The sequence below is a fragment of the Bombus flavifrons genome, chromosome 3 (genome assembly GCF_040668555.2).
Source record: "Bombus flavifrons isolate JBK064 chromosome 3, iyBomFlav1_principal, whole genome shotgun sequence".
Classification (NCBI taxonomy): Eukaryota; Metazoa; Arthropoda; class Insecta; order Hymenoptera; family Apidae; genus Bombus; species Bombus flavifrons.
The window spans coordinates 8,745,326-8,770,462 of record NC_138444.1 but is presented as its reverse complement, the minus strand read 5'-3'; the positions used below and the strand labels follow the sequence as shown (position 1 = coordinate 8,770,462).

The window sequence follows — 25,137 nt, the reverse complement described above, 5'->3', positions numbered from 1 at the left end:
CGGTAATTTGAGTGTTTCTTTTGAATGTTACAAAGTTTGCGATAAACTCGGTTGAAATTTGAAATAAATTGGTGGTATTTTTGAAATGAATAAAAGGGTTTGAAGTGGGACGTGGTTTAAAAGGACCGAGAAGTTGTCCTTTTTGCTGTTCGGATAAATTTGAGGATTTCTTTTGAATACGTTTCATGTAGTTTGTGACGAGAGATTACTCAAAACTCGTTTTGAAGAAATGATTAAAAACGCGAGGTAGTTTTAAAACAGTAACGAAGAAAGCATAAATACTGCCTTTTTGCGCGTTAAATTAAATCTGAGTGCAACTTTCTAACGTTACGAAGTTTGTAAAATTATTTGAATAACACACGACGTGTAATGTAATTTTGAACGATGAACATATCAGTCTTCTCTGATGCAATTTACTACCCTGTACTCGTTCTTCCTTTTTTCTCTTCTTTTTTTTGCGTCGTTGGACATAAATTTCGAATTGTACGAGCTATCAGCGAAATTAGTATCGCCACGAGAGTAGCAAACAATCTTTCAAATGACTCACTGACAATTTTCTTTTTACCGACACTAAGGAGCCGCGAATCCTAACGTCGCAGCCTGTCAGAAGGAGATTAAACTCATTAAGAAAGTGCTGAATAACCTTCCAAATTGACAGACTCGTTACATCAATCATCGTTTCATTCATCCCGACGCAACAAGTTACTTGACCAAACTCACAAACATCCACCTTTCACAACCGGTCGCAAAACAAAAATTCCAAAAAGGAACAGTATGCAAAAGAAAAACAATGTTCCTTCGCATAAAAGGTTTAAGAAACAATAGAAATTATATGTATACCGAGGAGCTTCTTGGAAGAAGGTCCTGTAAGATAAAGTTACGACGAACTGAATAAATTGCGACGGAAGTTTTAGTACTAGATTTTAATATTAGTTACAATTGATCTGAAAATTATAATTGCCCTAAAAGAATTCTGTATCTTTCATATTTACAAAACAAATTTCATAATGATTGAACTACTTATTCGACTAGAAAATATACCACAGACCAATAGGTTTCCATGCAGGAAGCATCTTAATTAATGAACATCTCAATAATAATAACGTCCATATCAAATCAAAGTTATTAAAAGTAATCACAAGTATCGTCGATCATTCCACTGGATATTCCCTTCTATTCGTAATAACTTTTTATATTCTTCGTTATCCTATTAGATTGTACGAGTGTATGATCGGTCAAACCGAAAAACTGCTAGCTAATACAATTACCTAAACACAATAGAATTTACACTCGTTACAGGTATAACAACTTCAGGAAGTAGAACCAACCGCACCAAACACAAACACATGCGCACATGAAGCCCTACGTACACGGATTCCAATGGTATTCGTGGATTTTAATTGTGCGCCAGCGACACGCAGAAGAAGCAAGCGAGGGCACTCGTGCAGCCACTCCTCACGGTCCCGGTAATTGCTTATTCGTTTGCTCTTTGATTCATAAGCAAATTAATCTTATCCTTTTCTCGTATCAAAGCCATTAACCAATCTCGCCGCGTTGTTGCCTCTCCTCCCGTCTTTTTACCCTAAATGTCACCCTTCGTTCTGGGTGTGTGTTCTCCCTCTTATCCTTTTCTCTCTTTCCTTACCAAAACCCTCTTACAGTCGGCATCAAAATCTCTCTTTCTCTCTCTCATTCTCCCTTAACGTGTTCTCTCCTCTCGAACTAACACAATTACGCGGATCTCCTTGAGCATTCATTAAGAAAAAAAAAAAAAAACCTGTAGTGGTTGAGGGAGTTAACCCCGGGGGCGGTAGTTACGATTTTGTAGGGTTAGAATCACCCTCGGGTCCGGGGCCACCCTCGAGTGTCATTCAGGCCGGATTAATAGATACGTTGGTTAGAGAGACGTTCGGAGGTAGGGGGGTGTGGCGAGAAACGGGGGTGAAACGAAGCAGCGTGGCTGCTGTAGAGAGGCCCCAAGGGTGCTCCGGGGTGGTTCAACGAAGAGAGAGAAGATGCTGGAAGTAATGGCTGTTGACAAGCTGCGACGGGGGATTAGGAAGTGCTAATTGAATGTTTAGGCAACGGACAACGATAGTGTGCACGCGGCGATTTATTGCCTCGAGCCGGCTCCGTCTTCATCGCTTAAAAACGGAAGTGCGTTTATGAAGTGGCCTCTCGCGGATACTTGAAATAGAAACGGGTGAAAATTATCGTGGAAAAGTCGATTTGAATTCTAATGAAGGGTAAAGTGGTTTCGAGCGTATCGAGAGCCACGACAGCCGTCGGATATTTGAATATGTGGCAAGCAAAGGTGATTCTATTGACAAACAGACTGTTTACATGGCGCAGTTTGTTCGGTTCGTTCTTATCGTTCACTTCGCTGGAGATATTTTTCAAGCTCGTCGCGCGTGTTAAGAGACACAGCTTGTATTTGCGTGTTCGAATATTGATCATCAACGTTCCGAGTCAACGCAATGGAAATTATATTTAAACGAAGATTGTGGAAGATTCGTTTTGTAATTGTGACATTAGAATAATTCTATAATCTGGTTTGATAATAATCTTTGATAAGAATTTAGAGGATGGACTCCAGTTGGTAATAAGTAGCTATTGAAGACTAATTAATTCGTTACGATAGAAGAAACCATCTAAACATTTATCTTCGTATTTAATAAATTCCTTCTATTCGCAGACAGCTAACGAAGTTTTCAATCTGCACTTCAATCGTAATTCCGACTGAAACCGATATCACTGTCGATATGCCACAATATTGAAATTCGAACTTATAAACTCCCTTTACGATGCTTCGATCATTCTTGCACTCTCGTCAAACGTACGATATAATCACTTTGTAAGAGGAAACTCACCTCATAAAGTGGCCGGCGGCCCGTTGGTGCAAGTCCAGCTCAATTTTGCTGCCGTGGTTGAGACTCTCGTCTCGTCTAGTTTCCAAAGGAAATATATCAGCAACGGATATCAACAACAAACAAGCAAAAGTAAGTCACTACACTGTCATGTCAGGCCATCCACTCGAGTCTCAATATCACTATGCTACACGGTTCAACACTTTTCCTTCCCGTTTACCGATCAGATATCCGCGTCGCGACACTGGACACGGTCCAACGACATCCTTCGCGAACAAAACAAGCGTGAGCAAGCGTCGGTCGCGTAAAATACACGGGAACCGTGTTCGAGAGGCGGCTAGTCGCGTTCGGTAGCGACGCACGAGGACGATCACGACGTGCACGACGTTCAATCTGCCTTCGCGGACGATAGTTTTGGGAATGTGCACGCACGTCTCGACTCTTGCCGGCGATCCACGAACTCCGCGCGCCAGTCTTTCCCCACCATCGAGATTCAAACGGGAAACAGCGCAGTAACCAATGGCACGAGACTATGGGCGGTCCAAAAAGGATGATCGTGGTATCGCTGAGCCCTTCGATTGGTCGAAACCTTCGAGGTCGTCGATAACGAACCGTCCTGCGTTCATCCATCGTCCCCTCCATTAGCCACTTCGCACTCCTCTTCCGTGACTTCAATTTTCTCTCCTCGTTTACCTCGGCGACTCACCCTGTCGCGTTCTCCTTGTTTCTCGCCTTTCTTTCCAGGACCTCGCAACAGCCACGCGAAATTTCTTTCCCAAACCGCTGGTCACCCGTCTTTTTCTACAAAAATTTTGACTACTATGGAGTAAATTTTTTTTTGTAGGGGTGAAGTTTGTGGTAAGGCCGGGGAATTGGGGTTTGGGAAGTTGATGCTTTTCGGCGGCGGTTAGAGGTGATAGGGTTGTTAGGAGAGCACGAATGTTTAAGAGAGTTCATATTTTTCTACGAGCGGAGTTCGAGGAATTAGCTTTCGCGAATAGAACTATAGAAACGAGGAGAAGGAAACAGAGATTTGTTGCATTTGTAGCAATGGGTTATTACAGAATACGACATTCAGAGTAGATCGATATGTACCTTGTATTCAATTTCGCCACAGTCCAGGAAATAATGTTACGTAGATACTTTTCTAGCTTTCCTCGTGAAAATCAAATAAATCGAAGAAAATAGACATAAACATCAAGATGTGTGGAGCTACTCGCGTATCAAGAACGTTTAAACTATCTAACGCATAAAATCTTCTATTAAAACTCACCTGTAAGTATCACGCACTAAACGTTTCAACAATAATTTTTGACCTACGTAATAATGGAGTCCGACCTGTTTACGACCGCGTAATGCTCCGTGTAGCGTCCTAAGGGATGGGTGGGTCAAACCTTTGCAAGAAACAGAGAAAGAAACTCGTAGGAAGACCGAGACACGTTGGAAAAGAGAGAGAGAGAGGGAGGAGAAATCGAGGGGCGAGTTAGAACGTGGAGTCAGGTAAAGTAGCTACCGCCACCACCTCCACGAGCACCGACCACGGGTACCAACCGATCCAGCCCATGCGTGGTGGGGACATCATGGAAGAAGGTGGGACGATTTCGAGATGGTGGCCGTTGGTATTGCCAAGTCGAATTCGAAAGAACGCTGCTGAGAATAGAAATAAGAAGGTGACTTCTCTCTTCGATACCACTCACCGTGTTCCTCTCCCCCTCTTAGCAACACCAGCCCCACCACCCCCTTGGTTAGCCCGGTAGACCTCGTTCTGGCGGCAGCCCTGTATATAAGTGGCTCTTTCCTCTCTTAGCTGTGTTCCTCTCGCTTCGACTAAAGGGGAGGACATTATACTTCGATCTACGAGGCGGCCCACTCTCCTACAAAATGGTAGCTTATGGCGTTTTGCTCTTTTAAACGGCTGGATAGCGGGGGGTTTCCACGCACTTCACCACCGGTGCGCACCGGGACGATGTCGATAGGTGAGCCACGAGCAGCGATAGTTCGCGGAAACTCCGGTATTTGGCACGTGTTACGAAGAATGAGCTCGTGGTTTCGAGGGGAAATGGCACTTAGGGTTATTGTTTTCAGAGTCTGTAGCTCTTAGGTGAAATATCAATAGAAAATTACCTGTATGACAACTTTACGAATTTGCGACGTGCGATTAATTCTTCCGTGGCTGTTATTTCTGTCGCAAGGGAATATTTGGCCCGCGTGATGAAGGGTGGATACGTGCTTTTGCGCGTAAATGGGTAAATTCGGGGTGATTGCTTCGGGAGTGTGTAACTTTTAGGTGAAATGTGGACAGAAAATGACTTACATCGATACGACATCCTTACCAATGAAACCTGTGCGCTTAATTTTGCTGAGACTGTTATTACGTCACATATTTTGGGAATACGTATTTGACACGCGATTTCACGTCGAAATGATATGTAGGATGGTTGTTTGTTTCGAGATTTCACATTCAGCTGAGATATAGAAATAAAATTGATTAACACGTTGACGACACCCGTATTCGGGTGTCAGCGAAGTTTCTGGTCAGGCCGCGTAACCCATATTCGGGTGTCGCTTATTTGACTACTTGCGAAGGATCGTCGTAGGTATTTGAAAAGATATTCCATAATAATAAAACTGTTGAATTGTTATAAAATAAAAATACGAAAATGATTTATTAAAAAAATTATTTAGAATGTAAAACTTTAAAGCATTCTATACATAGCTGAGGTTGGTCAGGACAATTTGGACAATAAGTTGTTGTTTTCTTCAAATTCTTTTGTGCCTTTGTTCGGTCCATTCGACGTCTTTTATTTGCATAACATAGTTTGCATGCGCGTCTAATGCTTCTTCCGGAATCGTTTTTCCGAACATCGATATTATGCTGACTCCGTCGAAGACGAGGATTTTTTTCATTTTCAGACAACCCTAATAATTTTGCAACTAATAATTGTCTAAATATTCTAATATTTATATTTTTCCTTGTTGCAATTTTCTAAACCGTCTAAGCGTTTACAACAGAAATTCCCAGAAGGAATAGAATGCCAAGTTTTCTGTACCATTTGATTCCTTTTCTAATTGTGATGGCATAAGAAAAATCTATATCACACTTTCCTTCATTATATCCAACAACAGCTAGTGCTTCATTATATTCAACAACAAACGAAACGAAAGATCATTCTTGAGACCACCACTTGAGCGACATACATTACGAAAATATCGATGGGAGCACCTGACGGAGATTTCTTTGAAAACACGCGTGGCAGTCAACGTGTTAATTGATAGGATTAATGATTTGCGATATACATTTAATCACTCCATGGTCGCTATTTAGGACAATATTTTTAACAAGCACAGAACGTTTCGAATAAAAGCTGGTCAATTCGAGGATCTCAAACGAGATCCGCGGTGGAGTAACGAATGGCCAGATCGTCCTCGTGACAGGCAGGCACAATCAAGCGATTTCATCGTTTCCACAGAGTGGTGAAAAGGTTCCTAACTGACGGCGCGAAGTGGCGTCGATTACAAAAGAATTTATAGACCGTCCGTTTTCTCTATAGACACTCGATTCCGCCATCCCTCGCGTCCATCGATCGCCTCTTGTTTATTCCCAAGTGGCGCGAGAGGGTGAGAAGCGACGAAAAGAGGGGACCAACGTGTTTCGAGACCCCATTCTGCTCGCTAATCTGATAATTTCATCGACACTGGTCATTTTCTGTACGATCGACGTTCGTTCAACTCGATGATCCGAGCGATCTCGTAAACAGAAATTATATTCGATCCGGGAACGAGTTCATCGCGGATTTCGCCGCATTAAACGCGATGAGTCGCGTGACTCAGCCAATGAACAGTTTTGTAGGAGCAACAGCGTGCTCGTTCGACTCTTTTCGCGTGTAAAACATAATTTGCCCGTAATTTCCGTGGAAAATTGTTGCACGGTTCGTTGTTAGGAACAACATTAGCGGTAGCCATTGATTTGTCCGCGCGAGAATATAATTGAGCCCGGTGAACAAGCGAATTTCATTTCTGTTTTTTTCTTCTTTAGAAACGATCGAGTCACGTATACAAAACGTTCGATAAATTTCTCGGAAAATTGAATTTTCTGATATTCAGCGAATGATTTTACTTATAAACTGTGTCTGCTTCGAACTAATGTTTCTTTCGTTGGAAAACACAAAATAGAATCCTTTTATGTTTAAAGATAGTTCTTCATCGATTTGCAAAATGCTACTAAAGTTATATATTAATATTTAAAGATGCAATAAAATGTTTCAAAGATACTTACTTTTGTATTTCGAAAGAGAACAATGAACATCCCATTCTCGTTACATCCCTTTTGTATAAATAATTTCGATAAACATTTCTCAAATCCAACTCTACTATCCAACATATCACGAATTTCAAACTGACCCAAAAAATCCTACTATTTTCCTACAAAATTAACGGAAAGTTATTGAGGATTTTTCCGCGATATACCCGCCTTCTAAAACCTTTTAACAAGCATCCTATTACCCGCTCTTAGGATGGAATCAATTGAAAAAATCCTAATATCCTGCTAAACAATCGAGGCAAAATCACGAGGATGAAGAGACTCGTGATTCGCGCCAGTGTTTATCACGAGGAAGATTTATTTCCCCTCTGCGGCGTAGCACGTGCTGACTCCCCGTGCACGGTTCAGGGTCGCGCCGATATTGTTGTACGCGTCGTGGAACATGTAACGTATGAATATCTAATGCACCCCATCCACAATTAAATTCGGACAATATGTTTTGTTTCGAGAGGGGCCACCACCCTCGAGAAACCGGAGGGGTCTCGGCTGTGAATCAGGGACCTTTCCCTTCGGGATCCACCATCGTTGAATAACGCCCCAAGTGTAAATCTCACGCTGTACACGCCGATACGACGAGAGACGATAATAACTTTCGGGCAAATCGCGCCAGACCGCAGCCTCTCCAAATTGTCCGCGCTCCACTGAAATTTAACTTGTCGACGGATGATCGTTCGTGATCATTGCAGAGGATGGATCTTATTAATGGTACGGTTGAGTATGGTTAAAGAACGTAATTTAATCAGGATAAGGATTCTTGGTGAGAAAGTATACGATGGAAATTGATAAAAATTGATGTGATTTCGTTGTCTTAAGGTCGACGAACAACTAAAAATAGATATACAGGGTGGTTGGTAACTGGCGGTACAAGCGGAAAGGGGGTGATTCTACGCGAAAAAAGAAGTCGAAAATATAGAATAAAAATTTTTCGTTTGAGGCTTTGTTTTCGAGAAAATCGACTTTGAATTTTCGTTCGGTACGCGTGCGGTACGTTACAACGGATCTCACTGTAGATCGTTGTCTCGATGGAAAAATTAAAAGAAAAAAAAAAAAGAAATTAAAAAAGAAAATTTTTATTCTATATTTTCGACTTCTCTTTTCGCGTAGAATCACCCCCTTTCCGCTTGTGCCACCAGTTACCAACCACCCTGTATATGTGAAATTTACGGGAGATGAATTTGTATATTATATTGTACATAACGAACGTATATTAGAAATATACTATAATTATTAGGTTGTGCGAAAAGTGTCTTTTGTTTTACAGACACGTCTTTCACAACGATGCATCTTTATACAAACATGAAACCTAATCTGTCGAACATTGTGATCTTTATTTTGATAGAACAACATGGATCATACGTAATTCGATAAAATAATATAAAACGAAAAATGTTGTACACCCATTATTTCCTTATAAAACGAAAGAAACTTTTCGGACGACATAATAAATTATAGACAGACTCTATGTTATTATACGTGTAAATAGATAGATTTTTCTTAGTGGAGAGAAGAGATCGTTGACGAAGATTGGATAAGAGAACGTATTTTCCTCGTTTTAAGATTGATGAATGATTTTGGATATATCTAATTTAGAATATTGTAGAAAGTAAATTTAGATCTATAGGTAGGATAGCATAAAAATTATTCAATAAATACACGTTAAACGAACCGTGGTTATTAAATATGGAAGAACCGTTAGATACACGTTTCACACTATAAGCCACAGGAAGTTACGTTTGATGTCAAACCTGTTACAAATCGCAACCTGTCTACTCCGAGCAAACATATCAATTATCCCCTATTATTCCCACTTAGAACGCATCAGTTTCCTTAAAACTAGACCCAGAAATACCAAGAATACCATAGCTCATCTGTATCTCGTTTACTCGAGTAAAACTTTCTCTTCTTCCTACAATGTCAACTCCATTTATTAAGAATGGAGACAAGAATATTCAACAACACAACTGCCAAGCATCCTTTTTATTTCGAACATGGAATAAGCAATAGGCCACCAGCCAAAATACCTCCAACATCTTTGAGCCACCAGTCGTGTCCAGGCCGAGGATCAACGAGCGTGTTGCTCCAAAGTTCCATCAATTGTCGAAACGGTCCGTAGGTGGGAACAACTGTCACATTGTCTCGAGCGAATCCTGCAGTTTTGCGGTGATAAGTCGGATTGCAAACGACAGCCTACTGCGAGGACAAAAGACGGCCACCAGGCCTTGCAGCAGGCACGACTCCGATCCCTTGTGTCATCTCTTTAAGCAGAACTGGTTGTTGGAGAGAGAGGCAATGTTTAACGAAAACGAGAGAAATTTCATTAGGGAACCTTCGAACACCGAGGTTAAGAAGAAGAAACGGACTGTTAGGCCTGCCTAACCGGAAGCAACTACCCGCGGAACGAGATTCCAGCTTTGGTTTCGTCGCCGACTGATCTTAGGATCGGCGCTGGTACTGGGAAGTTGGCCTTGCCTTTTACGGTATTGTCTTTCTCTTTGGCAGAACAGCAGGTGACGTGAAAGATAAGCACAATGGTGACAATAGATGGCCGCTGGTGAAACTTAGCTCGTCCAAAAGGCCACGGTGAATTGTCGACGCGCAGCGTGCCGTCCTTTTTGCCGTATTGCTCGCCTGGTGGCTTGCTTGTTTCCTCCTTTTACTCCTTTCCAACAAATGAATAACTTGCCTCTGACGATTTAATAAAAATGTGCCGCTTCTCTGCCTTTTACAGGCAGCACAGTAGGAAGAAAAGAATGATGATCGAAGTTCGAGGAATCTTGTCGTTTGAGAATTGGGATGAAAATATTGGTTTAATGGGATAGTGGAGGATTGGAGGTTAATGTTTAAGGATTATGACTTTGGCTACTGTGTGATGCTTGAGATTCTCACACTTTCTTTCCTTTTAGGGATACTAAATTTTACTAATTACGCGAATTAATGTGATGATCCAGTGGAAAACTTGGACTAACGGTTTTGGCTTTCGAGCCATTCAAGACTAGAACTACCGACAAATAAATCATAGGTAAAGCTTGTATCGAAACGATCAGAATGAAAAATAATGTCATTATCCGTACATTTTACAAAAATATCATTTGAGTTTCCAAAACTGAACAGATATTTCTATAAATGCATGAAATTCTTAAGGAAAATTATAAGGGTTCCGCTTTTAAGTTTCAAGTAACCTCATCCTGGAACGTGACTAAAGTCTGAATGATGAAACCTTCGTCAGTTTCACTGTACGTCGTTCAGGATCGTCTCCAGCCACGGGCCTCGGACACTGACGCAATGTAACACGAAAGTCCGAACATCCGCGTTGTATTGTTCGTCGAAAATCACTCGATTGTCCCTTCAAAGGCGATTGTGTGGCCCGGTTCGTTCGTGGCCTACAGGTGTTCCAGGGATCATGGCCCGCTTCAAATAATTAATAACAGTCAAGCGACAAATCCCGGAAGCGGTGGCATGTATGCATTAAGCTGGAACAAAGGCGAACAGGAGGGCTAATGACCGGCTAATGCTTGCGCTTAAACCCTTTAAAAGCGTCCGACGGTAGCCCTGGATCCGTTGGGATCGTTCTGTCACCTACTTACATGCGAATTTGCACCTACAAAAGGTTCTATCCGCTTCCCGGTAGTCAAGGGACGGAGGTTCGCGTGTTTTTCTTCGCCATTATATCGGACAAGAGGCGTCGTTAAAGCGACTCGATCAACCGGAAGAGAAGCTGTCGCCATTCTTCGCAGTCTGTTCGATTAATTCCGCATAATGGTTGCTGGTTTCCCAACGAACGAGCATCGGTTCGTTTTTGGTTCTTTTTCTCTTCTTTTTTCGCGACAGAATTGAAAATGGGTGGATGATAGGGATGATACCCTGTCTTTTCAGAGTTTAGAAGTACGTTGTTATGTTTAGGTAAAATGTTGAATGTTGAATTGGTAAGAGAGATTTAGCTGGCCGGTTTGGAGTATTGAAAAGAATTCGAAGGGTTATGAGAATATTCAGTGGTTTCGGTGAACGAGATCGTTGTTTACCGAGACCATTGCGGATTCAATGTATATTTTTGCTTCTGTTTATTGTCCGATTACTTTGTGTTCGATACAATGGTTGCTACAGTGTGGTCTCATCCGTTTCCAATGAAAACGCACGGGTATAGTTTGCTTAGTCTGATGGATTATGTATCAAAGACGTTTATTTAAAGGTTTCTGTAATCTACGCAGAGAATACTGTGCAGATTATTTCAATCCTACGTTACATTTTGAAGTTGAAATACCGATCTTCAAGAACCTATAAGTTTGCAAAAATTCACGTATCCTTTTAATTCAGTCCAACAAGCCAATAACGCATTACCACTTCCATTTATCAGAGAGTCAAATAAAAATCTGATTTTTAACGGGTTAACGAGCAGAGCCTGGCTCTAAGCAAGGATCTTTCCCCTTATCGGTTCCATTTTCCTCGATGTCGCGTTTCGACGAGCTTGGTGAAAGCAGGAGGCGGTCGAGGAAGAGGTTGCCGAGGGGCGGGAAGACGAAGAAAGAAGAGAGAGAGGGAGGCAAGTTCACCTATTTTCGCGGCACGGTGCGCGAAGAAAAGGGCCGTGCTTGCATCCGCGAGAAACACAATGCAGCGGCGAATAAACCAGACGAATGGCGGCGACGACGACGACAACCACGCCAACAATGAGGAAAAAAATCTTCGACTCTCCCGCCCCTGGAGCCGCGCACCAGCCAGCGTAGCCTCTCTTCTTCCTCGTCGTCGGCCGCACTCTTTCGTGATACGTGGAATTGATGGATGAGAATACGACGACACGAATACAGAATACACCGCCGGTTGGTATTCCCAGCGCGGAATACACGACGGCTCTCAAGCTTTTAGCCCAGGCAAATAAATCGCGGGTTGCACGGAGGCGACGTTCGTGGATAAATTCTCGTCTCTCTTCTCTTCGATTCTTCCACCATCCCTTCCTTATAACCTCCTTTCTCGCTCTCTCTTTTCACGTTGTCGTCGGGCTTCCTTTCTTTCGACCCCCTTCGCGCCCACCCCCACGAGTTGTGACACCTTACGGCGCTGACGTGTGCTGCCTACTCGAGAAGAATTCCACATTTGTGTATGCCGCGCTATACGGCATCCATCCAGTTCCCAGTCCATCGAATTTTCGGTCGAAAAACCTCACTGTGTGCGCTGAAATACACTTGTACCGTTGTATCGAATGGTTAGTTGGAGCAGGTCGAAATGTAAAATCTGACAAAAGAAATGCTTCGCCGGAAAATAAGGGTACAGCGGCGGCCGAAAGGAAGATTACAAAATAAGAAATATAAGAGGATATCTTCATTTTACGAAGTAGATGATTATTTTAATAAGAGTAACGAATACATATAATATGTATATACCATAGAATAAATACGAGTATAGTAAACAATTTTTAATACAAAATTCGTAAAATCCATAGTGTGTCAATTTGTAACTTTCTCTTATCACTGTATGTGCAAATACTTCTTTGCGGTTGCTCTCCATGCTTTCCAACTGATTGTCAAACAACCGAGGAGAAAAGATATAACTTCCTCAAATAATAGTACTCTATGCGTCGTTAGTTCTGGAAGATAGGGAAATTCACATCTGTTCGTGTGCAGATGTATCGTCGAAAGGCGAACACGCGCGAACCAAGAAAGAAATCCCGGATAAGCCGAATTCGGGACTCGTGGGATGGCTTCTCTTCGTCGGTCACTCGGCTACGTAATACGTAAAACGTCGGTCGTGGTGTGTCCGTCCTTTTTGTGCGGCTACAGACTTTCAACGATCCGGATTTTCGAGCGAAATTAAGCTCGTATCCGACAAGATCCGCTTACGATATTATCGAATCGTCGCGGCTATTTCTAACCACCTTTTCGTTCTGGTTTCTCGCGGCTCCTTGCTCCTGTTCGCGTACTCTTTGTCCAGTTGCCAGAGTTGAAGAGGATATCTCTCGAGAATCGTGATAATGCTCATTTTGCGACAAGATGGAAATGACAGAAAAATTCAAGCGCGAATTTCTTTTGTATTCGAATATAGCGACCGATATTCCTTGAAACGATTTGAGAGATTTAAGTTTTATAGAAAAATTAGATACAGTACGACGATGGTGTTTTATCAAGGTAAATTTAAGCGATGCTGATCTCGTAGAGATTTAAACGGATGAAATTATAATTTGCTTAAGAAATGATCCAACAGACGTACAGGAATGTAATTGTAATTATAGTCCATCATATTATAACCATTTATAACTGTTTTTTATTATAACGTAATTATATTTCGGACCTCCTTTGAAGTATTGTATCTTCATTGTGTGATTTATATTTATATGTATACATGTTAATTATGGTCTTCGTAAGAATAAGGAACAATATCTTCAAGCCACTGAATATTAAAAATTACCATTTTCAACACTCTTCTTACTGTCGATAAATACAAACTTCATTTTCTTTGCTCGAATAACGTTCGAAATACTTTAACCAGCCAATCTTCCACGTTCTCATTAATCTATGCGAATTCGCAAAAATTCCAGCAATCAAGCAGATCCCACGAGATTGCTGAACGATCGGTGGAACAGGACGATCTTGCTAAAACATGCTCTGAAAATCTGCTGCAACGAATCAGTTGCGTTTCACCGGGAAACGCTAAAAATAAATACAACGAGAGTGGCTGCGCTCCGAATTGAAAATGCCAATTTTTTTCCACGCACAATGCCGATTCCGAAAATATCCAAGCCCAGTACACTATATCTCTCCCTCTCTTCCTCTTATTTCGCCTCTACGGCGAAGCGAACGAAAATGCAAATGGCAGCAAACGGTGTTTCGGACCAAGGCTGCTTCTCCGCGCGTTTCCCCAGCCTATCCTAGTCGATGCGACGCCGAACGCGGAAAACCGTAGAACGCGAACCGGTGCACGACAACAAAACGTCCCGGCGGCGCTTTCACCGCGTTTACCGTCCACGTACATCTCCTATTTTTTCCCCTGCATCGGAGGAAAATCCGATTCAGAGGGTGCTTCTGTATTTCTATCCCACCTATGTAACGTCTCTCTGTATTCTATACGCGCGTACGCGCCTATACACACGTAGACACGCACATAAACACAGCTACGTATACGTGGTGCGTCGTACGCGTGTGTGTTTGAACGTGAGTGCAAAACGCATTTACATATACACCATGCTATGTACATATGGTGCGTTGTATGCGTGTGTTTGAACGTGTGCGCAGTACAACGCATTTACGTATATACTGTACCACGTATACGTGTGCGTTGCACGACGCATCTCGGGACATCTCATTACGCCCGAAGAAAGGAAGTCGAAGCCACCGAGAGATCCGCATCGCGGCGCTCTACGCTCTGAAGGATCTTCTCTACTGTCATTTAGTCCCGGCACAATGAACAGGCCGTCTGCTATCCGATTGTTTGGCTACATTTTTTCCCACAAAAGAGGAAGCGGCGAGGGTTGTGCACGAGCGAGAAAGAAGGGCGGGGTGAGAGTCAAACCGAGTCAGTCGATCGCCAATTGACTGACGTTATCGGCCCATCTTCCAGATTAGGAAGATCGCTTAGGAAAAGGAACGTTCTATACGGGCATAGTACACTCTGATCCATTATTCTTTCGGAATAGGGATATGTATTGGTTCTTCTAGTAATTCGAAGCTATGGGGAGGCTGGTTGAAGGAGAGTTCTGGTAAGAAGTTTTTCGTGAAGTGTTCCGAAGAGAGGGTAGATTGAGAGAGGTTCTTGTGGTAGTTGGGATGAAATGGAGATTGGTTTTTGAGAGCTATTTCGGTTTGAACGTGAGTAGCTTGGTAAAAGAGGGTGGTTATTGTATCGCATAATAATTGCTATATCTTTCTGTCCAGTTATACTTCATACTATATTCTATATTTGTTATATTTATATCATAAACTCTGCCCGCATTAATTAAAATGTCTAGTACTTTTTCATTTTGTTTTAAGATATGTTAAAATATCTAAAGTTCCTCGTACTCTTCCATCTTTTACGTAAAGTTGTAAACGAGGAAAAGCAAAGATGGCACAAATAAAGTAACATTTCAGTTTCTTCAGTTTCAATGATAGCTACAATGATAGATAGGATATTTTAACTTTAAAAAAGGTCAGAATCTTGGCCCGCCGATTCCATCGCGGAGAAATACCATTCACGCTTAATTTACCCTCGAGAAAAACGTTCGAAACGACGTATCACGAATCGACCGAGCTCACATCCGCGGAAGTAACGGGATTACAATCGAAAAAACTTTGAATGTTAACCCCGGGAGCGGATGGCTACCGATTAAACCGCGAGGAAAAGAAGAGGAAAAAGAAGGTTGGGACAGAGAGAAAGCGAGACGTGCTCGGTAAAGTTTTGCGCGGAGAACGGTGGGCGTCGAGCCGATCTGCAACAATGGGCTCGCGATCGGATTATCCGGCGCGTACATACGTTTCGCGCGTACGTGTAACTTTAAATCGTGGGACGGGAGCATAAGCAGGAGCACGGTCGCTCGACTCGCCACAAAGGGTAGGTTATATTCTCGTAGATCTCTTATCTGCTTCGATCCTTGCGGAAAAGCGTGCAACGACCCGGTAAAGTCTTCTCTTTTGCAGCGGCTCTTTGTGGCTCCCCGCCTCGACCCCTGCGTCGATCTTTTTTCTCTTCCTCCTATTTTTTCGCTTTTCTAATCTTATTTGCTGGGAGGATCGGTCGACTCGTTCGCTCGTGGGATTGCTAATTTTACTCGTCACATGGGTCGATTTGAAGTTGCGTGTACTTTAACAAGACCGATATAGCGAGATTGTAAATTAACATTAGAGATATCAAAGTTTCCTTTCTTCTTGTGATAAGGTAAATATAGAAAAGATTGTCGGTATTTCATTTTTTCGATATTTTAAAATGTTTTGTAATCTTTGACTGCCTCTACTATTATAATAATCAGAGACTCATACTTTTTTCGTGTATTGCTAACTTTCGTTGTATATCAGGTGAATTATTTTCAATATAAGTTATGTTCGATCGATAAATATCGAAAATTCAGTTCAACGATTTAACAATTTTCTTCAGTCTGTTGTAACTTTATATAAATATGTCGGAGATAAAAGAACATCGAGATTTCCCGGCTGGAATGTTGAGAAAACCCCCAATATCCTAGTCCAGACTTTTACTATAGCTCCACTTAAGTAATAAAAATAAGAAATAGTTTTAATGTTTCAATCTGGCCTTTATGACGATGGGTTCGGGCTCGAAGTAACATAGCGGGTCACCAGACGTAGCCACGGTCACGGGGTCACGTGTACCTGATAATGGTATGGAATGATTATATGGCCCTCATTAAGAACAAAGATTGACTCGAGAAGTGGGGACAGGAGTATATAAGGGCAGTTTCATTTGGATCGAGGGCTAGAGAAGTAGAGAGTTAGTTAGTCATTGTACGAATTACTGATTGAGTTACTCGAATCGTGTATTACGTTGATACTCGTCCTCCCGTGGACCGTGGATTCGTTATCGAACGTGAATCCGTGCTTACTATCATCTCGACCATCCTATCGCCGTTATTACTCATAGCCTCTTGTAGTGTCCACATTTGTACCAATCCGCGATGGTAAAGTAAGTAAAGGTTCATCGAACGCCCATAATTCCAACCCTTCTCCGACAAATATAATATTAGGTCGTCCGAAAAGTTTCTTTCGTTTTACAAGGAAATAATGGATGCACAACATTTTCTGTTTTACATTATTTTTCGAATTACGTATGATCTATTCTGCTTTATCAAGATAAAGATCATAACATCCGACAGATTAGGTTTCATGTTTGTATGTAATTTTATAATTATTTGTATACAAATTATACAATATATAATTGTTTGTAATGTAATAAAATATGTAATGTAATGTAATAAATATACAATTATATAATTGTTTGTAATTTTATATAACTAATATAAATATCAATGCCTGAGAGAACTGAAGAACATTCTCGTTTCTACAATCTCTTAACGTTTCTGTGAAATATAGAAATACCTCTGCTCCATCGAGAGGTTCATAATCGACTCGGTCGACTGAATGGCGTTGGTTCCCGCCAAAAACGTGAAGGAAGCTTAAAGGCGCCCAGCGGTCTGACCGATGGCATCCGGAATGCACGTGGACTTGGATTTTCAGGCCATTAGGCTGTTTCTACCCATAGACTGGTTTCGTTCAACCAACAACTCTCAATGAAACCTGACGCCTTCTATGCTCTCTTTGTTGCTCGGACGAAAACGCGTGGAAAACATGTGGCTCGGGGATGTTCGAGAAAGAAAGGACGAGAAGAAGGTGAGACTACGCACGCAGGTAGTTCAGAGAAATTGAACAGAGTGAAAGGGCGATTCGTGTCACGTCGAGAGGGCAGGTGTCAGTCCATGAAACGGCGCCCTCGCATGGAAACCACGCCCGAACGCGTTCCAACGATTAATTCTTAGTGTTTCTGGTTTGATTTTGAAAAAAAACTCGCTCGATATGGAATTCTTAGACACCGTCATGGGTTTCGTTGGAACCTTTTAGAACGAAAGAACGTGGTATATTTGAACGTATCGAGGGATAAATAGTTCTCAGTTGCGAATGTCTTAACTGTAAATTTTTGTATAATTCTTTTTGTTTATTTCCAATCTCCATATTCAAATCCAAACGTTGAAATGTTCTGCATAATTTCTATATTTATAGTGCCTTGTAATGTACCAAACGTGTCTTCAAATGCTACTTTATAGAAACACTTTAGATTCAGTTAGAATCAAACATGCGATATAGTACCACCCCAGAATAATTTACTTATAATTCTCAATGAGAATTGATTGTAAAATTCTTCCAAATAAAAAAAAAAAAAAAAAAAAAAAACACTTTATAGAAACAGAATACATAAATCGTGATTTCTCGCTGAAATTATCATCACATGAAATAGAAATCAGATTTTTCACCATTAATTAATTTCCACCGAAACCATCAAACATCTTGAAACTCCTAAATACTGCAAGAATGCCAGAAACTTTCGATCAATCACGATCAATGACTAACGCTTGAAAAGTCAAAGAATCATCCATACTGCTTCTCGTTCGACAGCACCCTTCGATATATTATACATCGACTCAGTCAACATCTTAAACATTCTCACGCGACATCAAACACTCGCATCCATCGAAACCGACCTGTGACTTTATTCCTAGCAAATTTCTCGGCATGGTTCGTCGACAATAGAGCAGACTTTTCCGAAATCGAAAAAGTGGTGAAGGAAGAGGAAAGAGACACAGAGGGTGCAGATGCTAGAGGAGGAAAACGTGGAATAGTAGAGGGAGTGACAATGCCAGTAGCAGCAGGTAACAATGCTTAAGCTGGCTTCCTACAATAAATGCTGCAAAGGGGCCGCCCTCTGTATCCTCTCGTTCATCCGCGCTTTTGTACACCGGCTTCGGGATCTCTCGTCTCACCGGCAATGGGATTTATTAACAGCACGACGAATTTATTGTTGCCCTGTTAGACGAAACTAAATCTCCGTCCTTGCCCCATTCGTGCGCGGCCAAGGCGATTGCCGGAGCTTCGTCCTCCTTCTTCGTTCCCCGTTTTTATCGCCCCCGTTGCCTCGTTGTTAACCGAATGGGGAACACCTTCCTCCTTTCGTCACCCTCTTTGTCCGGTAAACCGGATTTTAATTGCGTGAACGTGGACTCGATCTGTTTGTGGATAAATGTAGAGCAGGTGTAACGTACATTGTATATAACGTATATCGAGCATTGGTCTATGGATAGGGGTTGTTGAAAGAGAAGTTGGAGTTTCTTTATAGTTACAGGATATATGTATGAGTTTTCGTGAATAGAATTACGAAAATACCTAGATAGAGATTTGTTTTATTCTTTCAATGACAGGTATTTTACTTTTCATATTTTGTATATTATATGCATTCTGTGTACTTTTACCGAAATTCACTAATTTAATTAAATTTAGTATACGAATGTTTCCTATTTATATGTTTGCTACTGTAAGTAATTGTAATAATTTTAAAAGGATATTGTCTATATAAGTATTAGTCATAAGTAGTAAAAGTATTAGCATCAATCTTGATCAAGCTAAGCGAAATATTGGCTATATTTCTTCTAATAGGATAGGATAGAAAAATTTTAGCGAAAGTATCGATTAACTGTAAAAACGTCTAGTATTCCTAGTAAAGATATTCAATTATTAAAAAATACATAAACATGCTACGATACATAAGTACAAGCATGATATCGTACGCCTAACGAATCTATAAATGTAAATTTGCTAGTAAAATTCTACACGCGTAATCTTAATTTCTGTTCTATAATTTCACGTTCACATACCTTTCTCAAATCAGAGAAAGATATAATATGCTTCTACTAATAACGTTTTTAATTTCGCCCCCTACATTGTCTGTCAACTATATCTATAATTCTACATCTACCGGGTTCATAGAATTATTCGCAACACGTAACAAACTATTTTATCGAACAACATCCATAAAATGTCAAACGCTACCAGTAGATTTTATTTCCGCAACACGTCGCTTTTCCAACCTCGACCGAACATAGTTCCAACTTCGTCTAGACTCGATAACTCGACGAATAATCAAAATTCACCAGTCGATCCACAAAAGAGCAACGGTGGTGTAGAAAGGTAAAATGTCACCGAATGGAATCGAACAACCGTTCGATCCAGCCCTGGTACGCAGAAAATACGTGTCGAATTACCGTCGGGGGAGAACGTTAACGGCCGATTAGAAATTATTCATACCGTCAGCAGGATCCTCGTACGGCATCGGTCGTAAGCGTGCGCGTTACCTGCTCGAACATCGACCTCCCTCTTTTTTTTTCCTTTCCACGACCTTCTGTGCTGTGGATAGGCTAAGTGGCGTATGGGTAGACAGACACGGATAGGATTCACCGACAGAGAAGGTAGTTAGAAAAGAAAAAATCGAATGATCGACAGAGAAAGAGATAAAGCGCGAGTGAGAAGGCATGGAGAATAGAGAAGGGGAGGAAGAAAAGAGAAAGAAAAGGCTGGATCGATGCATTTGCATCGGAGGAGTGCGGCTGGAAACATCGATTCGACTCGATTCGATTTCGCGTCCCGCCAGGCCACAGTCACCATCCCCATTTCTCGATGAATGGCAATCGAATCGGGGATTCGAGATTTGTGTCGCGGTTTTGCATGACAGTGGACCAGGCCTCGTGTAAGCCACATCGAAATGGCACACGCTGCGCCAATCGTTAGAATAGACGATGTCAAATCGCTCGAACCGCGCCAATTTCGCGCTGATTTTACACTCCCGGCCAGGGATCATTGTTCGCCACTGTTCGCCGCCGCGAAGCTTTGCTGGTTTTCGCCTGCCCGGATTAGCGATTAGCCGCCTCTGGTTATGGACATATGGTTAATCGCTGTGAAAGATGCATTTGAAGATCTCTTCGACTACGTTACATACCGTGTAGCGTCATTGTACAATACGATTATTTTATTGTCTCGATTGAAATTTGAATTTAAATTGTATTTATCTGTGGACATTTGTTAGCTTGTTAAGAAGTTTGGTATTCGAACTGATATAACGATGAAAATATAAATAGGTGAAAGAATTTCTGTCTATTTGACTGAAATCATTTCATAACATTTCATCCCATGGCATACATATTTATTTCTATATGTCGGAGATGGAAGGACAGCGGGATTTCCCGTCTGGAATGCTGGGAAAAATCTCAATACCCTAGTCCAGATTTTTTACGATAACTGCATTGTAAACAATAAAGAGAAAAGAAAGAAATAAAATAGAAATAGCTTTAATGTTCCGACCCGGCTTTATGACGATGTGTTCGGGTACAAGGTGACATAGCAGGTCGCTAGACGTAGCCACGGTCACGGGAGGGACGTTTACCTAACAGAAGTATGGAATGATATATGGCTCTCCTTAAAAACAAAGATTGACCCGAGAAGTGGGGACAGGAATATATAAGGGCAGTTTCATTTGGATCGAGAGTTAGAGAAGTAGAGAGATAGTTAGTTAGTTAGTCGTTGTACGAATTGCTGATTGAGTTACGTGAATCGTGTATTACGTTGATACTCGTCATCCCGTGGACCGTGGATTCGTTATCGAACCTGAATCCGTGGTCACTATCGTCTCGACCATCCTATCGCCGCTATTACTCATAGCCTCTTGTAGTGTCCACATTTGCACCAATAAACCTTAGCTACATCCGCGATGGTAAAGTAAGTAAAAGTTCATCGAACGCCCCGAAAGTCCACCCTGACTCCGACATATATTTTATTTCTATATTCACTATTGAAATTGTGCTTCGTCTAAATTCGTCTTTGTGGACTTTTACATCGGGAAACAAAAGAATTTCTGACTTAGGAAAGATTCGATCGACACTCTACTATCGAACATAACCTTTACTCAACATACCCAGGTTTCTTCTTTACGTTATAAAATATAAAATAAAACTGTCAACTTGAAGATTAATATTTCTTCTACGTCAAAATTTATAAAAATCCTTCCTCAAACACCTATATATCGAACGAAACGAAATTATTAGATGCTTACAATTAACGAAAACCTTCCAGCCAAATCATCACACTCCTATCAAATCCAATCGCACCCCATGAATTAATTCCATCCAAACGAAATATAATAACGAACCAACCCCTCGATAAATCGAACGATCGTAATATCTTTCGCACAGTGAAAAAGAAGAATCGGTATTCGTCTCGGCGACATCTGTTCTCTCGATCGACGATGCGTACGCGGGTATAAAGCAGCGCGATATAAAATTCATAACCTCGGGATCTGGTTCGCGGGGAATGTCGAGGCGCGGATAGGGTTCGTTAAACGATACGAAAGGCAACGACTCAATCGATCTCCCTCGGTCGAGCCGCGAAACACGCCTACCGATAAATAATCGTTTATTACCTCGTCGGCGACTCGAGAGATCGGTCGTTTCTCAGGCGGGTTTTACGGGCCACGCCTCGATCGCGAAGCAGTACAAAAACCCGACATATCGGTGGTACACGCGATGCGACGAGACGCCGGGGATTGATTTCGCATTCGTTCGCCGGTTAATAAATCGCTTGGTCGGATCGCCGCCCATCGAGCTAAGCTACGGTAGTTGCCCCACTGAATTCGGATGGTAATTCCTCTTTTTCTCCTTTCTCCTTTACCAACGGCGCGAGCCTCGTCACCAATAATAAGTCGCGCAAACGGCGAACGAATTTTGAATCTCAATAGAAAGCAATTTTCCTTACGAACGAACGGTTATCTTCGTTGTTGTGAATTGGCCTTTGTAACGTTAGGAGAGCAATGTGACGCAAAATTCGGATCGTTGTACGAATGGCGTTAGAGAATGGTAAAATGTGATATAGTTTGATGTTTGGGACTTTGGGTAGAGAGGCGAATGCGTTATACAGACGATCGTTTTTTTTTTTTCTCCTTTCGTTGAACGGTTAGATTAAGAGGGAATAAAATTTAATTTGTATCGGTTGAGATGAGACTAGAGCCCTACGGTGATTGGAAACTTCTTATATAGTGAAAAGAAACGGCTAGAAGTCTTTAGTTGAGACGATATTAACGTTATATATGAGATGAAATTCGAGAATGAAATATCTGAAAAGATATCAACCCTGCAATTATCGTTTATATTTCACGAACAAAATTCTACAATTATTTAAGAACGTTCTTTGCTCAACAGCAGTATCGTAAATAACATTATTCTCTTTCAAATCCGGTTTTCAAATCATTCCAACGGCCATACACCCGTCTTTCTTACAACTTTCTCCCAGTTTCCTAACCCCTAAAACGTCGCCCACTACTTGACTTTGGAATTTTTCCGGTAACCGACCAACGTCCATCGTTCCAGCAAAACCTTGACGGTCCCTTTTCGCTTGGATAACGAGGTATACGCGTGACAAAACGCTGTTTCTCAGGGTCGGTCATTCAATACATTGTACCATTGCGCGGCACCATGGTGGCCGAGACGAATTCCCGAAAACGAAAGCTCATTGTGCCTGAAGAAGCGACGAGATCGTCGCCCGTCTTGCGATCTAGTCGACAATACTGGAAGAGAAGTCCACGACGACCTTAAATAGTCGCGAGAGCACGATGAGAAAAGAAGGAGAGCTGTGTAACTTCGTTTCTAATGTGCGTGTGTGTGTGTATGTGTGTGTGTGTGAGAGAGAGAGAGAGAGAGAGAATGACAGAAAGGAAGGAGCAGGAAGATGAACGAAATGGACAAGGATGGGCAGAACGAGAGGCCATCGGCGACAAAATCGTTCTGGTTCCTCCATTCATGAAGCCACAGGCGGGAAATGGTGAATGGAAAAGGGCAGAATCGGAACAGGACACTGGTAATAATTTCGTATTTTTCACCGTTCATCGTTTTCGAGCTGTTGCTTAGTCCTTTCGAGGCAAGCTCTTTAATATCGTTTTTGTCGGGAAGCCATGAAGAGATGCCTTCTTAGCGAAGAGCAGAGGGGCCAGAGATCTTTCTCGGATTCTACGGAGGGTTTGTCTCTTAGCTGGGAATTTATGAATACTTGAGATTCGGGCGAAGGGCGTGCGGATTATGGAGTGGCGAGAATTGAATGGGCAAATCGGTCGAAGATATATACTGGTTGTCTTACGTTGGAAATGGAATGGAGAGAATGAGGAATTGTGTAGGTTAGCGAGTTTATAGAGTTCAAAAGTTTCGGAATTATAGGAGGGAGGGCAGGGAAGCGAAAATTTGTTATCGAGTTTCTATTTTTTGTAAATAATGTTAATAGAGATTGGATTTGGTGAAAGATTCTTCAAAGTTATTGCATCGTCTTGAATGTCATATTGTTTCCTTTTAAATTCCTCGTTTGCGAGAATATGTTACACAGAAAATATAGTAATTTAAGCCATCTAGTTAAGAAAATATTTAAAAAAGGAGAATAATTCGCGTGTATTATGAATCGCTATACGAGATAGAACAGTCATCTTGCAATGAAGATAACGATCGTCGAAAAACTATTGATCATTCGCGTCCTAGATCCAACATCATAAATGAAAATTTCAATCTTTAAATTTTCCTATTTTCTTGATTAGAACTATACGTCGATGACAAGCCATATAATTAATTTTTCATATCTACAAATTTATAGTGATCACTATCACTGCTTGAAAATGTTGTAATTTCAGATCAAGCGAACAAAGAGTATGCGAAAAGCGCAGGTGCTGTGCGATCATGATCACTGTTTCTTTCTTCAAGACGGAAAATCTATCAATGGATTTACGATGCTAATGGTCCGTGACACGTTCTACGCGGTCGTCAATGAAAATTGAAAAAGGGAGATCGCCGATGAATGGCGGACAGCTTATTAAAGGACACGTCCCCATGGGAGAGACCAGCTTTTCGTCCCTTCGAAGGATGACCAAGCACCGCACCTTCGTCCAACCTCGCTTCTAACATAACACGTGCACGGCTCGACGACATGCAAATTTTTCTTCTACATTTTCCCGAAATCTTCGTGTCAATAGATGCGAGCACGGCTCGACTCGAATTCTCGAATTTAAATTTCAGTGAACTCCTGTTTGAAAATACTTTCGTTGCAATATGTGTACTTTTGGTTAAGCCTCGAAGTTATTCAAATTGTCAAAATAACAGCTTCCGAAACTTTGTTTTGAAGAAAAATATGCAAATGTTTCTGGTAAAATGAACATATCTTTATTATAGTATATAACAGACGGATAATTCTAATATTAAGCAACATAAATATTGCAAATATTTTATCGAAACGTAATGTTATTAGAAACATGTCATAGATAAGATATCTCTTTTTTAAAAAGATAGAAGACTGTATTATCTTGTATCTACATTAGAAACGAAATGTATTTTCGTATTATCAGAATACATAAAAAAGAATAAATAATTTTCCTGATATTTTACTTCCTATAATTCAGTTGATCCCCAAATTA

The 25,137-nt window shown here is 41.4% G+C and overlaps 1 protein-coding gene across 3 annotated transcripts in view; it reads right to left on the bottom strand.

Annotated features, from left to right (window-relative positions):
- LOC138178250 (transcription factor Sox-19b) overlaps nt 1–25,137 on the bottom strand; it is a 136,730-nt gene that overhangs the window by 29,644 nt on the left and 81,949 nt on the right. For 2 of the 3 annotated variants that reach the window (XR_011172643.1, XM_069109910.1), the window contains exon 3: nt 2,871–3,668. The exons of the other annotated variant lie outside the window; for it this stretch is intronic. Coding sequence is in view for 1 of the 2 variants with exons in the window: in XM_069109910.1 (XP_068966011.1) it covers nt 2,871–2,875 (5 nt within the window). In the remaining variant the exon portion in view is untranslated. The remainder of the gene's footprint in view (nt 1–2,870; nt 3,669–25,137) is intronic. 3 annotated transcript variants of the gene reach the window in all.